At 50.9% G+C, this 13,318-nt stretch overlaps 1 protein-coding gene across 2 annotated transcripts in view; it reads left to right on the forward strand.

Moving 5' to 3' along the window:
* LOC116945760 (uncharacterized) overlaps positions 1-12,452 on the forward strand; it is a 35,004-nt gene extending 22,552 nt beyond the window's left edge. For both annotated transcript variants that reach the window (XM_076069669.1, XM_076069670.1), the window contains 4 exons: positions 1,073-1,330; positions 4,204-5,191; positions 9,200-9,260; positions 12,001-12,452. In XM_076069669.1, the coding sequence (XP_075925784.1) occupies positions 1,073-1,330; positions 4,204-5,191; positions 9,200-9,260; positions 12,001-12,070 (1,377 nt within the window). In that variant the 3' untranslated portion in view covers positions 12,071-12,452. The remainder of the gene's footprint in view (positions 1-1,072; positions 1,331-4,203; positions 5,192-9,199; positions 9,261-12,000) is intronic.
* Positions 12,453-13,318: the final 866 nt, after the last annotated feature.

Consider the following 13,318-nt stretch of genomic DNA (forward strand, 5'->3'; position numbering starts at 1 on the left):
AGCTCCATCTCCACGGTTGGCGTCCTTTCTCTCGAACGCGTTTAGATCCTTGGCTGCCACTCCATCGTTGTTCGTGAATTGTGCACTGCATTTTGACGCTGGCGGCTTGAGTTTGGTTAACATCCGTTGCGAGTGACGCTTGAACCGCTACCAGGTCACCCCCCCCCCCCCCCATGCCCTTCACCAACTCACAGTAACCTACGTGGTGATGTATGGTCAAACGACCCCCTTGACAAGCGTGGCTTGGAAAGTAATTCATCCAGCAGTGGATTCACTGGGCTTTACATTATTATTATGGAATGGATAAGTCTATCGTTAGCATGGCAACCACCTTTTACTTCTTACAATGGGGTGCTCTTTGTGATACTTGTGGAGGGTGATTATGATGATTTGGCTGAGTTGACTGGCTAGTCCGTCGGCTTTTATGCTCACGATTGAAAGCCCATTTACTAGCACTGCATCTAAACAGATGTGACCCATTTAACAAACACAGCACCTACGCACCCTACATGTACCCTATGCAAGTGTAAACACAACAACAATACAATGTAAGCACGATGAATATTAAACAGACCACTAGTTTGTTAGGGTTAGGACTCGTGTCTGCTCGGTCAGTTTGTTAGTTTGTTACTGGACATCTGTGAAAAATAACTTTTCAGCTCATCGGATTCCTTTAGTATGAATAAATATTCCCAAATATAAATGTTTTGATTCCGAATTTTGTTTTTTATTATATTGATAGTGTTAGTGTTCAAGCAGTTGTTGGGCATGTACGGTCCGAAAGAAGTTCAACATACACACATATTGTCCGGTTTGCCGGTTTGTGAGCGTTAACGCCGTTGTTGGGTACGTATGGTGCAAAAGAAGTTCAACATACATTGCCCGGTTGGCCAGTTCATGTTGGGGCCAGAGTCGGGTTGGCTGCCCCGCTAACCCCCCCCACGCCCCCCCCCCCCTCACCCCCCGCCAGCGTCGCCCCCTTCCCTGCCGTTTTTTGCCGCGTAAGGGCCGTTCACCCCCGTGTCCGCCTGTCGCTCTCTTGGTGTTCACAGCGCCTGTGTTGTGTGTCCAGGGCTCGCCGTACGAGCTCAAGGAGCCGCACGGCGCCATGCTGGCCTGCGTGCCGCCCGGCGTGAGCCTCTACGGGGGCTACGCGGCCGCCTCCCCCTACGCCCCCTACGGCATCGGAGACCCGTCGCGGCCCAAGAGCGCGACGCGCGAGAGCACGAGCACCCTCAAGGCCTGGCTCAACGAGCACCGCAAGAACCCCTACCCCAGCAAGGGGGAGAAGATCATGCTGGCCATCATCACGCGCATGACGCTCACCCAGGTTGGTGGGTGGTGGTGGTGGTGGTGGTGCTGAGAGAGCGCGTGCACGGCGGAGCGGCCGGTTAGCGCGCCTTGGGTCACCCGGTGACCCAAGATCGGTTTTACACTCGCTGCCGACGGCAGTGATGGATTATCTGCACTGGGCCTGGGCCTCCCCTAGGTTAATATCGCCAGTGGGGAGACAAAGGCGGGCAGGGGTGTGGTGTGCTCACGAACAGCACTTGCCCCAAAAGTCTTTTCAAGGGCTGGGCCTCGGTGCTGGCTACCTCTACCCCCGTGTGTGCCGTGCCCCGACAGTCTGTTCAAGCTATACCGGGGGGGGGTTGGATCTTGGTGTTTGTGTTTGTCTGCACGGACTGCAGAAGCCATGCTTTTCATCTTCTTGACGAGTACTTGTTGTTCTTATAGCTTGAGGCGATTGCAAAAGGCCGCTTTCTTTCACAGATCGCAGTGGTTTTACAGACGCGGTCAATGTTGCTGTGTGGTGTTTTAATCAAAGTAAATTCGGGAGTAATTTTCAAATTTGGATATTGACGCCGGCACACATGGCACCAATGGTTAATACACCGGCAGTATTAACCAGGGCAGCCTGCTGAGCTCGAACCTCAAACTATTTTCCGTCAGCTGTGAAGGGGGCTTGTGAAGGGATGCTGCCGAACAGTTGGAGGCAGTTTTCCTCCGGCAACAATGGAGAGCAGCTCGCAACAACGAGCGGAGCACCGGGCGGCTAAAACGCAAGAAATTTGGCGCAGTGGGAAGCACAGGTGGTGCATCTGCCACTCATCTCAGTCAGTCAACCCATGGCACCTGGGTCTGTCTCGTGTCCTCCTGCCAGCAAACCTTTGATGCTTCACATCACCTCAAAGTGTACCTAGCCTGGTGCAAGCGCCGTGATGCCATGTGTGTCAAATTACACGCGCCAAATTACACACGTAAGGATACCTTGTTTGTTATTTGTATATATTGTGTTTGATTGGTTTGTGGCCTTAATAGACACTTGCTAGCAAGTGTTCGATTCCTAATCATGGATGAGAGTAAATGGGTAATATTTGTATAAAGTACAATGGACATGGAGTGATTAAGTTGTGCTCTGTATGATGTGCTGGTATGTATGAGTGAGACTGCATGCATTGCGTTGCTGAGGTATTATATATATTAGTGTATAATGAAGGTTAAATAATATACCTAGAGCAACAAAATGTCAGTCACACTGTAATTATATCGCATTCTCCGAGTGAATAATAATGGATGTGTGTAACCACCACATATCAGTAAAAACCCATCCTGCAATGTGACTTAAGGACATTTCAGGCGACATGATTCCTTTGGAAAAGTTTTCTTGAACGTAAAACGTTCGGCTATTATTCTGGGTTTTCGTTTTTGAAAGCAATTTCGGGCAACACTATTTCACACGGTGCGCATATATACGTGCACAATCTGAAAGAGGCCACATTGTGAAATTGTGCGCAAGGAAAACGACGTGGCTTTTACATTTTTTACGCAAATTACCTCTTGCAGTTAATTACAGATTATAGTCCGTGGTGTACACTCAACTGACGATTGAAGGACTGAATTCAAGTTGTAAACTTCGGGGCACTCTACTCATCATTTCTACAGGGTCATTAAAATATATGCTCATTTGTGGGAGGGCATTGTTGGTGGCTGTCCCATGGAAAGACTGGTACCTCCAATAAGCATGCGGGTGAGCTGACTCGACGACTCAAACCCAACCACAGCAATGTGGAATTTTCCACAACTGGCTCAGGGTCGACAGCGGTAGTGAGCCGCCGTCCGATTGCCCATTTGGATGGGGAGACACTGTGTCACTACGAAGCTGGTGACATAAGTTTGATTCCTTGTCAAGGTGAGCGCCAGCGACGAGTGACACCGGGTTCAGTCCTGGGCTCCGTCTCCCTTCTCCAGCATGTATCGCCCGGCGTGGTGAAGTATGATGAGTAGAAGAACGAACAAAAACCACGATCGAGATGAAGTGGGGAGTCCTTCGGCCGTTGGTGGCTTGAGAATGACTGCGTTTCATTTAATTTGTAAATTATACATTGTGTTCAGACAATCATGGTGGGATAACTCTAAAGGGCTAGACGAAACAATTCACTTGGAAGTGTGACAACCATGTAACCGTTTCCTCTGAAGGTTAATATTTAGTTTCCACGAGAACATTTGTTTTCATGATGCCCCTATAATTTTAGATATGGGTGCAGTTAAGCCGAGATGAAACGCGTGTCCCTCTCTCTCTCTCGCCCGTCAGCTCGGTTGCGTTTCCGTCCATTGTGCAACAGCCCCAAGTTAAGTGTAACAGTTGCACACGATCTGAACGCAGCTGTGGAACGCTAATGAATTACAAGAGTCAATTGCAGTGCACGTTTCTTAATGTTACACGGTTTCATAGGACTCCACAGGCTGGCGTGCTCGCACACCCACCATTTACTGGTTATGAAACCATTTAGACGAATTTGCAGTCGAAGGTCTGATGGCTTGGGTGGCTCAAAGGTCAAAGTGCTGAGTCAGCACGGCTGAGATCCTGGGTTCAAATCTCCTGAGTGGGCCACCACCCCTGCTTAAACCGGCTTCTCAAGTGCAGCGAGTATCTCGATGGCCTTCGCCGACACTTTGAGTTGGCGGTCTCGACGACAAACCGGCCGCACGTTCAGTTCTATTGACCCGGTGGCTGAGCCGGTGGTCTGAACAAGGCTGTGGACGTTTACACGTGCGGTGCCACACACCGCGGCGAGTTGTTGAATTCTGACGACCCCCTCTGAGCGCACCGCTCTAGCGGCTCTAACCGCTCTAGCGGCTCTAACCGCTCTAGCGGCTCTAACCGCTCTAACCGCGCCGCCCGTGCCGCCGCTGCCGCAGGTCTCCACGTGGTTCGCAAACGCGCGCCGCCGCCTCAAGAAGGAGAGCCGGGGCCCGGAGAGCGGCGACCACGAGGAGGGGGAGCCCTGGGGCCGCGACGACGACGGCGGCGCCCCCCCGGCCCCCGGCGACCGGGACAGCCGGCCCGCGAGCCGGTCGGGCGACGCCGCGGCGGCGGCGACGGGGGCCGCCGCGCGCCAGCGGGGAGACGCCGGCTCCCCGTGGGCCGGCACCCCGGAGAGGGGCAGAGGGCGGGGCGACGACGAGGACGACGACGACGACGACGACGACGACGACGACGACGAGGTGGACTTTGAGCTGGACGCGAGCGAGGCGGAGGACGCGGGGTGCGACGGCGGCGACCGAGCACGGTCGTCCGGCGAGCGGCACCCGGGCGGGCCAGAAGACGCCGCCGTGGCCGCGACGGCCGCGGGGTCGCCCCAACCGTCGCGGAGGAGGGGCCCGCCCGGGGAGGCCGAGCGCGGCGCACCGTCGGCGTCCCCGCCGGCCCCCCCGTCGCCCGTGACACGCGAGGGCGGCCGCGCCGAGGCCGCCGCGGTCGCGGCGGCGGAGGTCGACGCCGAGGCGGAGGACGAGAGGCGCCGGCGGCAGCGCACGCCGCACCCGCCCTGCAAGGCCAAGATCTGGTCGCTGGCCGAAACGGCCACGGCGCCAGATTCCCCGAGGCCGCTGCGTTGCGGCGGCGGCGGCGGCGGCGGCTCCGGAGCGGCGGCGGCGGCGGCGGCGGCGCAGCTTCACCACGGCTCGCTCCACCACCATCACCACCATCACCACCACCCGGCCTTCCTGGCCGCACGGCCGCTGCAGCTCACCTGTCCCGTGGGGCCGGCACGGCTCGCACCGTGGGGCACCAGCATCAGGATTCAGCAACAGCAGCAGCAACAGCAGCGAGCAGCGTTTGAGACGTGCTGCCTTCCTGCCGACCCTCTCGGCCGCTCGCTAGACCTGCGATGCGGAAGAGCAGCGGGTGAGTGACTCGTCGTGAGACGGCGATGTTGGCAGTGCGCTGTACGCGTGTGTACGCGTGTTGTACGTGTGTGTACGTGTGTGTACGTGTGTGTACGTGTGTGTACGTGCGTGTACAAGCATGGTGCTGGAAACGCCAGCCCTTGTCTGTAGTTCATCGGTGCATGCTGCACCATGTGTTGGTTTGCTAGTTCGTGTTCCTGCGAGGCAGTGGTGCAGTGATTACAGCACATTGCTGTCATACCACTGCCCTGAGTTCGATTCCTTATCATGGATTGCAACGGTGGCAGCTGTAATCTGAAACTGTGCTGGACCTCTCCGAGATTGATTTGGCACTAAATGAGTACCTATTATGGTGTGGGAATATCAGCAATGGCAAGACAAAGGTGACTTGATATGGTCCTGGCCACAACAACCCCCTTGCACAGTTCTAGCCATAATATGTGTTCACTGACAGCACTTGTCTCTGCAGCTATAAGTCTAGCTTCGTGCCTGTTTTAGATGATATCCAGACCAATGAGCTTGACCAACTTCAGGAAAACAAAACCATGTTGGGGCTTGGGCAATGTCAACTCCCAGTGTGCACACTGACACTCCTCCAAGTGTCCTTCAGTCGACAAGGCCTAGTTTCTTCACTCCGAAACCTGTAGTGGTAGTAATAATAATAGCCGATCTTACACTCCCAGAAGCCAACAGGAGTGATAATATATTTAACATCTAAATATCTTGATAATATATATGACTATATATAGTGTGTATGTACATGTGTAACTGTACTTGGAGGCAAAGTGAAGTAAAAAGTACTCCAAGTGCACGTCGCCTGGCACTAGAACTGTGGTGATGTCATCGTGGCAATTGGCGGCTGTTTCTTCATTCATATCTGAACCTGGTCCTTGCCCTTATCAGATCTGACAATTGATACAATTGATCAATTCAGTGTATTGTTGGTAAACATCACAATTCAAGATTAACATGCAAATGGTATGGACAAGTCACAAGCTCATTGTACATGAAGCTGTACAAAGAATACATTTAAAAAAAAAAAACTTTAACAACGAGATGGTACAAACCGGACAAAATGTAATCGATTCCTAATTCACATTGCATTGCATATTCTATTAACAGCTTGTTTTGTTATTGTTCATCGTATGTTATTATGCTACGCGTGAATCAATGTGATGGGCGGAAGTCAAGTGAACTGGAAAAAAAAATCACTGTGAACCCATTCGCCGGAATGTCGTCACTGGCACGCATTTGGCAAGCAAGTGGCATTGTCAATGTGGAATGTGGCCTGGGACTCCTCTAGCTTGGCTCGGCCCAAACGGCGAACGGGTGGTGCATTGCGGCCGACGTCAACTCTGTGGGGGGGGGTGGGGGGGGGGGGTTAGGCGAACACGGCTCGGCACGGATGGCACTGGCCACACCACAGTGCGAAACATGTGTAAACATACGTACATGCACACGTACATACATACTACATACACACGTACATACATACGTACATACGTACATACATACGTACATACACACGTACATACATACGTACATACATACGTACATACGTACATACATACGTACATACGTACATACATACGTACATACACACGTACATACATACGTACATACGTACATACATACGTACATACATACGTACGTACATACGTACATACGTACGTACATACGTACATACATATGTACTTACGTTCGTACATATGTGCATATATGTGTATGTACTTACGTACGTAGATATGTATATAGGTATGCATTTACGTACAAACGTATATAGAAACGTGCATGCTAACGTACATTCATATGTACATATATACGTACGTACATTTGTACGTGCATATGTACATACATACGTACATAACTATAGCCCCTCTGCGTTTTGCTCCATGCCTAAGTAGATACGGGGCTAAAGGGGCTAAAGGGGCTGAAGGGGCTTAAGCATATTAATTGATGGAGGCTTCTTCAGTCCTCTCCCAGCTGTGCCCAACCAGAAGTGTGACCAGCCACACCAGAGTCGGTGGGGCACATCGCGCGTGGTGGGGTAAATCGGGGGGGGGGTTACTCCCACCTCGTCCGAAATGTCTGGCCAGAGTAGAAGATTAGGCCAAAGCACCCTCTTGCCTTTCGCGAGCAGCGACATGAGCAAGCAATTGCAGCGCTGCACCTTAAATGATGCTGAAAAACATTTCGCCCGGCAGAGTTTGCTCTGCTCGCCACGGCTAAGCGGCGGATCTTTGCGCAGCTAAATAGCCCAGTTGCCAGTGCACACTCGCCACTGAGCCACCTCTATTTACGATCGGGGAATAGCAATATTACGCTGCGCTCTCTAAAAGGGGCGTTTAAAAAACGGCGACGTAATTTGCGACGGTAGACTTATTAGCCGCACGCACGGTGCAACTCAAACGGCAATTTTTAAAATTGGTCACGACTTAAATTGCAAAATGTTAGACGCGACTGCTTTGAGAAGCTCACAGTGTCGACTTGTAAGTATGCACATATCGGCCATGAAACGGATGATATAATTTCCGTAATTTATATATTAATAATACTCTAATAATGATCATCACAAAAAAAATTAACGTACATCCCTTCGTAAATCCACTGCTAGATCCATTCCTTCCAACCCAGTGCCAGTAATGGAGCTTGTTTGACCATGCTTCACCATGCTGGTCATTGGGGTTTGATGGAAGGGGTGGGGCGGAGGGGCAGGACAGACTTGCACATCGCACGCGATTGACGTTAGCTGTGGAACAGGAGTCAACCTCGGAGTGCCAGGTTCGTAGCGCAGTGCGCGGACTGCTCCTTCGTTATAGGAAGAGAGCACGCCACCAAAATACGCCCAAACGGTTCTCGGATATTGCACCGAGGCAATGTCCCGGCCGTCGAACACAGGTCCGGGTTATGTTCCTTCATAAAATACCAGGACAGTCAAGCGCTCCCCACCGCAGCGCCCATGTGCCGTCAATCCATTAACGTTGTTTTGAAACATTCGGGCGGAGTGTCAAGGTGACATTTCACGAGAGCACAGCGACGACACACCTGAAAGTCGCCTTAAATTATATATATTTATTTTTGTTCTCTCTTCATCAAAGCTGTAAAGTCTCGTTGGGGCAGCGGAGCACCGAGAGATGTGTCTCTACAAGAGCCATTCGTTCTTTTTAGATTCATTTCTCTAAACCCGCCGAGAGTTCATTCAGATCAATTATCTCTTTCGCAATACGGTTCTGTGTTACTCTATACACATAATGACAGGTGGTGTGTTTTTGCAATTTGCACATGGGTAATTACGGAGTTTGGATTGTGACACGCGATCACAATGGCTTTCTCCAGACAACGATGATTCCATTGTGTGTAGGTGTATCTGGAGAATTGACAAGTTGGTTGGTACCACGTGCTATGATCCCTGTTCGCCCTGGTTCGATCCCTGCTCATGATGCATCACCCCGTGGAAAAATGTACATGACCCAGGTGTGCACTGCCCATAGGCATTACACTGGTGCAGTGTGGTCATCGTCGGCACAGGGGAGACAAAGGTGGCCAGCTAACAGCACTTGCGCCTACAGTCTTATAATATAGAGGGGGATATTTGTCTGCGTGGGTGTGTGTGTGTCTATGTGCAAGTGGGGAGCGGTAGTCTGGCGGTTAGCGCACTGCGCTACGAAACCCGGCCACCCGAGTTCGATTCCTGCTCACGCCCAACACCGGTGACGATTATCTGAAACGGTCCTTGGACTCCCCTAGGTCGACTCGGCCTCAAATGAGTATCTGGTGCGGTGTGTAAACATCGCGACTTGGGAGACATGGGCGTCCGGGTGTGAGGCTGGCCACCCCACCCCATCGTGTACCGTGCAGGCCTACATAGGTGCTGCTCGCTAGCAGCACTTGTCCCAACAGTCTGTTAAGGCTATACGGGGGGATCTTTGTCTTTGTGCGCAAGTTATGGTAAGCACAACAGAATGTTTAACATTGACAGTGACCAATGTATATTTGTCTATTTCAGAACGAGACGGTGAATTAGAAGCCAGCAATGACTCAAAACCTCTCCATGCCATCTTCAGAAAGTGAGTTCTGCTTTTGTGTGTGCACTCATGAGTGTGTGTATGGCCTTACATCGGTGCTTGCTAACAGCACTTGCCCAACCAGCCTCTGTAAGCTACGAGGGGGATTTTTGGCATAGTGCGTTACAAACCCGGTAACCTGGGTTCGATTTCTGACCACCGTCAACAATCTTGGTAATTACTTGAACCGATCCTGGGTCTCCGATAGGTCAATCCAGCCTGAAGTGAGTAGCTGGTACGGTGTGTAAACTTCAGCACGGTAAAGACAAAGATGGCCGGGCGTGCTGGTAGTCACACCACTCCCTCGTGTGGCCTTCACAGGTGCTCACTACCAGCATTTTCCCCAACGGCCTGTGTAGGCTACACGGGGGATCTTTGTCTGTACCTTGTGCGTGACAAGGGGGGGGTGGGGTGATGATATGGAGCGGTTCACCCACTCCACTGGAATCTGAACATGTTTTGAGTTTTCCCTGGGTCAGCGCTGCCTTAAATGATTACCTGGTGGTCTATGAGCGACAGCAATCGATGAACGACAGCAAATGGGGAGACGAAGGTGGCCAGGTGTAATGTAACGTTGGCTTCAATCGGCGCTCGCTAAAGTTGGAAGACGTTCAGGTTTGCCATGCTCACTTCCCCAAATGTCCCACGAATTAGGGCACGCATTGCCACGCACGCCCTCTGCCATGCGCCCGGCAAATTTTCATGAGAACTCGAAAACGTCACCAGATGTGTGGGCCTGTGGCGCAAATCAAACGCGGAGATTAGCGGACGGGTGTATTGGGCAACGCTTTTACGGTAACAAAGTTCAGTGCAGGTATTTCCCGACATCGTGCCCTCTGCCTTAGCATTGGGTTACATGACCTGCTGCGGCATTGCAATATACATCGGCACCGTGCTGTGGACTGTCGGTTTTGCGGTTGGTATTTTCTTCGTTGTACCAGGGGCTCCATTTCAGTTTCATTTCTTAGGTATAACCCTGTGAGCCATGCGGCTCTTTGACTCGGGTGCAACCGCAACAAACAAAAACATGAACAAGAAACCTCCCTAGAATAATAGGAAGGAAGTTGCGTAGGGAGAAAACATTTATTCATTTCAGAGTCTCTGCGTCTTCTCTGATGAATCCGAATAGGCGCATAAAAAAAAATGTTAAAACTCTCCACTCTACGATGCGAAGCCATCGCTTTGACAATACCCAATTCGCTGCTCAGAAGAAAGTTAAGAGCATCAGTATTAATCAGTGGGGTAACTATGAATGGATCGCCCTTTATTATTAAGCAGCGGAATTTAAGAGCAACATGGCTGGTCACCAAGCTCTGTTAGCCCAGCAATCGGGGGTTTAACTAAAACTGGTTGGCGAATCTGGCCTGGGCTTCTCCTAGGTCAACTCGGCCTAAATGCTGGCGCTATTGCTATCACCAACGACCTGCCCACCCGAGAGAGCCCAACCGTAATAGGTGTTCACTGACAGCACTCGCTCAATCAGCCAGACACCTACAATTCTCTTTGTGAAGTGCTTCATTTAAAAAAAGGGGAGAAACCATCCTTCGGCGATAACATTGCAGATTTAACAAGTGTTTAATAGGCGACGTTTTAGGCAATGGCGCTTCTTCGCAGCACACAGGGAGGGCCAGAGAGGCAGAGTGGACATACAGATGAAGGACATGAGCACTTCATCAAATCCCATCTCTTAACAACCCTGGCCTATCTATGTGCTACGAAGAAGGGGCATTGTCCTGAACGCCGCCTATTATACACTTTGTCATTTTAAGGCCGCGGTGTTATTGACGACTGTGCAGAGTTTTTTGGCTACGTGTGCATTGTGCACCACCACTGCCAATGCAGCAGCAGCAGCAGTAGTGGCGGCAGCAGCGGCGGCGGCCCCGTCACGTGATCTGGCTGTTTCAGAACAAGGTATCCAGGGCCACACCTGCAGCGCGCTAGCGCAGAGAGTGCGCGTGCTGCACTAGTGCGAGAATACGAGCGCAGGGGTAATAATCCACGATCGAGTTGCCAACCCAGATTGTCACGATGTCCCGAAGCCATGCTGGCATAATTGGGATTCTTAGAATTCAGCGCAGAAACCCCAAAGACTTCTGTTTTTTACAAAGCAGCCCCTCTGGAAGTCTGAACGTGGCGGGAGAAACTCTTCAAGCTGGAATGCACAAACGGTCACCTTGTATTTTCGCCTGCATCATCAGTCATGGTCAAGCCCACTGCTGAATGAAGGCGGCCCCGAATGTCTTTAACACCTCTCACGGTGCTGCGGCATATCAGTCCGGCCAGCACGTGCACACGAGCCGACTTGAGCGTGCAGATAATGCTTATTTTTTACTTTTCAACATAATTTCTAACCCAGTGGTTCTTAACACCGCTGGTCCCCGCGCCCCCTCTTATATACCCAGGTTTACCCTGGCCACATGACACAGAGAGATCACGTGGCCAAGTCTCTCTAGTTAACACTGTTAGCATTGCGTTTGTTTCATGCTGCGTATCAGCGCGTTCTGTGCTCGCAGTGTATTTGTTTCAAGTCGTGCTTTGTGATGCGTTTGCACGATGCTGTCTCCGGGCGCGTTCTGTTCCCGCAATGTCGCACGCCGACGTTTCCCGCGCACGTCCCAAATTTATCCTGCACGGTGTCCACGCCGCAGCCTGCTACCGCACCACCAAACCATCCCCTCCCCGACGAAAGTATTTGATTGAGAGGCACTTTGCTGACCCGGTGCGTGTATCATTGCCTCTTCAGATTTCACCCGCATCTCGACGTCACGACCATTGAAAACCTGTGCAGAAGAAACGACATCATCCCCATGTAACGCGGTCACGGCTGGAGGATATATAAAGCAGCAACCAAGCGACACTGATGACATTGTTATTATTATTATTATTCAAGTGTGAATATTTTCTAAAGCATTTGTAAGTTTCGCGTTTCAGGATGTTTGCTGTTGTGACTTTGCTTAGCATAAATCGTAGACGCCTGTTTGTTAAAATGTAAAAAAAAAAATACAATAAAAATTGTGATTATTCAGCAAAAACACGATGACGGGAGTTGACGTGCAAGTGATTTTGAAGCCTGTGAGAACGTTGTTTGTATATGGAGCGCCGTCTGTGCTGTGTTTATAGCAGGGTGAAAGGCAGTCCCGTGCCAAAATGTATATCTATTTTTTTATTATAATAAAGTTGTCTGGAACATGAAAATGCCTCCGCTCGAGAGGGACAATACGTGCTTTATATCTGCGAGAGACAAACACAAGGCACACGTTTCAATAACCTGCGTAACCACTGTGGGACCAGTAGTAAGCCACCTCTTAATCTAACCGTTTGGAGCTTGGGTTGGTGGACAATACACAGATGCGGTCAACGTGCATCGAGGTGCTCGGAGGGCAGTACAGCAAGTAGGCCTACGTGCGAGATGTTGCCACGGTGTAATGGTGAGCACATAAATCCTGACGCTGTCGCCGGTTCAATTCCATCTACCGCTGGGGCAGTAGAAACGATGGCGCCGGTTTCTTAAATCTCAACCTCTGTCCACACGGCCGTGCACATGGGTACACCACATTTAAACCAATCGGCAGGTCGCGTGCGGTGGGATGAAGTGTGGGGGGACCTCTTCTGAAACGTCTGACCGACATGGAAGAGTAAGCCAAATAGCCTCGATCGGGGGGCGTCTCGCGGTATGAAGGGAAACGCCAAAGTCGATCTGGAGGGCCGCGTGTGCAGGCCCTTGTGTCTAGCAGTGGCACGGGTTAAGTTACTGCAGGGTTGCACTTTTTCCTTTTTACTGTGGTTGCATGCCACACGCTGGAAACACGCAGACTTGGAAAATAGCTTCACGGAACAATGCACGATCGTCCTGAAAAGCTGTCTTGAGAGTCAATGCCATGTAGTTCGATGTATTCAACGGAAACAATTTTCATCATTCAAAACAGTACAACATGGGCAATTATAGAAGGATTGGGATAGGTTAAAAATGTTAAAGAAAGAATATCGATTACATTTGTGAATATGTTCGACTGTAAATTTGCTAAATATTGTATTTCTCCTCTACGTATTCAAGAGCTAAT

This window comes from Petromyzon marinus, chromosome 25 (assembly GCF_048934315.1).
Source record: "Petromyzon marinus isolate PM22_M1 ecotype Great Lakes invasive population chromosome 25, UKy_Petmar_22M1.pri1.0, whole genome shotgun sequence".
Classification (NCBI taxonomy): domain Eukaryota; kingdom Metazoa; phylum Chordata; class Hyperoartia; order Petromyzontiformes; family Petromyzontidae; genus Petromyzon; species Petromyzon marinus.